Source organism: Pyrgilauda ruficollis, unplaced genomic scaffold (genome assembly GCF_017590135.1).
Source record: "Pyrgilauda ruficollis isolate IOZ18807 unplaced genomic scaffold, ASM1759013v1 scaffold1803, whole genome shotgun sequence".
Classification (NCBI taxonomy): Eukaryota; Metazoa; Chordata; class Aves; order Passeriformes; family Passeridae; genus Pyrgilauda; species Pyrgilauda ruficollis.
Genome location: NW_024517019.1, coordinates 1 through 4,030, shown reverse-complemented (window position 1 = coordinate 4,030; position 4,030 = coordinate 1). Strand labels below are relative to the sequence as shown.

Genomic DNA, 4,030 nt, shown 5'->3' with positions numbered 1-4,030 from the left:
CCCAGCTTGGAACGCTGCACACTCACTGCAGCTTCCACTTATTGTCGTCCGTGGTTGTGGATTGGGAGCACTGTCCTCCTCCACAATGCCAAATTTTTCTCTTCACAGAGGATCACATGTACATAAAGGTAAACAGATTTCTTCTGTCACACCAGTATTTGGACCTGAGGAAGGTACCAGGTTTTTTCCAGTTTTTCAACAGTTTTGATTTTGAGGTAAGAGTCCCACTTTAGGTATCCAGTAATTCTTCAGAAATGTATTAAAAACAGCTGTAAAAATACAATGAAATCTCATTCTCCCATTGGTAGTTAATTACAGCCACATTTCTTATGTTTCATATTGGAATTAAAAGTGTTATTTCTGTGGGGTTTTTGTTGTTTTCTCAATACTAACGCACAATGAGTTGTGCTGTGTGTGCTCTGTGGGCACAATAAATATTCTATCCCGGCTAGCTACAATTCTTCTTTGAGTTTAGATTAGTAACATTGAGTTCAACTGAAGTATTTTAGGAGCAGCAACTTCTAAAATTCCATTTCCACTGCATGTTTGGGCTGCAGGCTGACTGTTCCCAATGGATGTTAGTGAATGAATGTGATAGAAATGGAAAAGAAGTCCAGAACGAGCAGTAGTAAGCCCTGAGCTGGCACTCAGAAGGAACCAGGGTTTTGTGCTGTTAGGAGCAGGTATTCTTTGGAAATGTCTAAATGTCTGATGGTGGTATTTTTCTTTGTGGCTTCCAGTACAAAACAGAGCGTGAGTGGATCCTCAGATTTCTTGGGGAAGGGCTGCGTGACAAACATTGCTATGAGCTTTATGACTACCAGAGGATTTTCCGGGTCATTCTTTCCTTTTCCAACAGTCCTGTGTGTGACGAGGGCTCCCAGGTAAGAATTGTAAAAGGAAGTTCCAAAAAAACCCCAAACCACAGAGGCTTGCATGGCTTCAAAATCTCAAGTACAAACCAGAAAGGAACAGCTGACTCTGCCTTTGCCCTCTTGAAAATCTGTTCCTTGTTTGTTTTGTGTATGTGTGGAGGGGGAAGTAATTGCTTGTGTCTGAATCAGTCCCATCCTTATCCCCTGAAACTGGAACAGGTGCCTGCCATCATGGAGCCTCATGTGGGTGTTGTGGTCTTGCTCCTACACTCGGGGCCTTTTCTTTTATTGGGGTCTCTGTTCCCCAGCCAGTGTATTTGTTACCTGAACAGTGCTTCAGCGGGAGGGAGACTCACGTGCCAGGAGCTCTCAGGTTTGGGAGCATCTACTCTTGAGTATTTCAGGTATCAAAACCTTGGACAAAAAGATAAAATTGTCTTCCTACCTGAATACTTCTTATAAGAGCAGCACCTGTGGTATGAAGCTTTGAAGGGAGAATGTCTTTCCTTCCCTGGTGTTGCTGAGAACAGGTGGTGTTCATTTTACCTTGAAGTTGATCAGATAGCAGCCAAATTGCTAATTTTAAGTTAGATAATTAGAGCCTGACTGTAAAAGAATAAGTTCCATTTTCTGTTTCAGAGACGTATTCTGGAGATATTACAAAGTGCTGCCCGTGTCACCAGAGCTGCCTATGAGCTGGTACAGGATCACAGCCTCCTCACATGGGTCCTGCACAGCTTGGAGAAAAGGTAACCAGAGAAGTACAGGAGAAATGGGAACAATTTTCCTGTGCACAGTAGAAGAATTATGTGGCTGAGGATGAAACAAGGGTGACAGACATGGAGACAGGGGCACCAAGGGCTGTACTGGTGGAACTTGCTGAACTCTGAGGTGTCCCTTGTGCTTTTGAAAACAGAATCAAGATGCTTTCAGGTTGTGGTAGGAGTGATGATGGTGAGAGGCTTTGTGATTTGGAAATGGCTTCCTTGAAAACCTGAAAAAGCAAAATGGGACTTTTGTGCTGGTGTCTCTACCTTTTAAATTTCAAGCACCCTCAGTTCACATTCCGTCACAGGGCCTGCTTCACAGGAAGTGGCGCAGTAATGGATTTGAGCTGTCTAGAACATTTCTCCTTCCCTTGCCTCTCCCTCACAAAAAAAACTCTTCTGCATACATAGAGTGCCCAAAAGTGCCCGTGATTATGGCCTTGATTATGGGTGATGGACCAGCTGCTGGTGAGGATCTGCCTTTCAAATGAGGTTTTCTTTTTTCTTCTTTTTTTTTTTTTTTTTTTTTTTTTTTTTTTTTTGTTTGTCTTTTGTTTTGTCTTTCAGGTTTCTGGAGAGCAAGGTGATAAATAAAATTACTTCCTTAGTCCATACTCTGTGGTTAACAAATACAGGAGTCAAGAGAGAAAACAAGAATCAATCCCAGGAGAACAGGAAGCTTCTTCCTATTCAGCTTGTAAATGAATTTCTGTGTGTTTTGGTCACATTAATCAAACATATTCGGTAAGTGCTGTTTTGTTCTTTGTTTTAGTTGGTTTGCATTTCATCCTCTGTCCAGTTTGAACTTTATTAAGGCCAGGAGGATTTCTTTATCTCTGCTGGATGGATGGCTTTTTTCACCTTCAGTTTGTATGTTGAATAGTGAATTTGGGTGAGATTTCTTTGACAGGAGAATTTAGGTGTTTGACTACATGGGGAATAAAGTAAAATGTGATGCACAGTTCCTGTCAAGTCCTTCGTCCCTAATTCCTGGCCATTCTGACAGTAGGGATTAGGAACTGTACTGGTGAATTAGCATGCATGGCACTTGTGTTTTCTTTTGACAGGACTAACGTAGATGTGGCCAAGCTGACTGAGTTGTTTGGCACCCTCAGCTCTCTGCTGGAATACCGTGCTGTTGTTGTGGAGGCTTTTAGGGAGATGAGGCGTTTCACGGTCAACGGCAGCGTCCTCTCCAGCAGGGAGCTGCTGCTGCTGCTGCACAAGTGGAGCCTTGTCAGCAAAGACCTGCAGCTGCAGGAGGACCTGCAGGCCCTGGCTCAGAAGTACCAAAACAAAGAATTGCTCAGTAAGTGCTGAAATAGTTCAAGGAAGGCATATTTTGTTGTAGCTGTTACAGACCAGCAGTTCAAGTGAGGCAAACTTCTCTGGAAGTAGTCCTAATACCTTCTGTCAGACTGATGTACCTTGAGGGAGGAGGCAAGGAAAAGGAAAGGTGTTTTTCAGATCTTCCTTGTGGTGATTTTGAACCTTAATCTCGAGTCAGGCTTTGAAAAGGGGCATTTTTAAATGAAATCTTAAGAGAAAAAGCAGTGCACAGAGGCTTTGTGCTCAAAGGTGTGAATCATTCTGAGCATGGATGGGATCTGAAAACAATGTGTAAGTAAAAACAATAAATAAATAAAGCAAGCATAAGTTAATAGTTGGCATCTCTTGTTGTCACCAGTTTTGAAGAAAGGAAAAAAAGCCAGGACTTGTGTGACTTCTCTCGTTGTCTCTGTGAACAAAAAGTGCAAGGAACTTGGGAGTGGGATGTCTTAAAACAATGCTGGTTTCCTTCAGCAGCACCTGCTTTTGGTGCACATTAAAGCTTCTGTAGGTTTGTTTAAAATGTTCTGTATCAGTTGAGAAAGTGTCATGTATTTAAGGGATTCTTTAAAAGCTTTAGCTCTTCTACCGTTTTTTCACCCTTTAAAACTCCTCAGAAAGGCCTGAAGAGGGTTTTTGGAGTGGTGCCTGTAACTTACTGCATGTGTACGTTGTGTTGCTCCAGGCTTCAGGAGCTTCTCTTGTCTCCAGGCTGGGCGATCCAGTTTGGAACAGGATTCCAGCCTGGAGTCCCTGGGAGCTCCCAGAGCCCCTTTGAACAGCGCAGGCTCCATGAGGCTGCTAAACGAGGCTGGTACTTGCCATTGTAACAACTGAACCAACACAGGAGAGCACCTTACTTGCACAGTTTTGTACCAGGAAAATCCTTTGGAGTATCTGATGTTTGTTTTGGTGGTGGTTATCTTACAGAAAATATTAAAGACACGAACAAACCTCAAGGCTCATCTTATGTGTGTCGTCACACTCGGAAAAGGACCGAGGTGGAAGATGATGACCCTGCTGCAGACGTGCAAGTGTCTGAGCTGGAGAAATGCAGAG

General features: G+C 43.2%; 1 protein-coding gene across 1 annotated transcript; it reads left to right on the top strand.

Moving 5' to 3' along the window:
• Positions 1 to 108: 108 nt before the first annotated feature.
• Positions 109 to 4,024, top strand: LOC121352033 (nucleolar pre-ribosomal-associated protein 1-like; the record flags this gene model as incomplete). Its single annotated transcript, XM_041464588.1, has 6 exons — positions 109 to 215; positions 741 to 884; positions 1,515 to 1,624; positions 2,210 to 2,386; positions 2,710 to 2,951; positions 3,902 to 4,024. Coding segments are annotated over 6 exons (903 nt in total), but the record flags the coding sequence as incomplete, so codon positions are not given.
• Between the last annotated feature and the right edge of the window lie 6 nt (positions 4,025 to 4,030).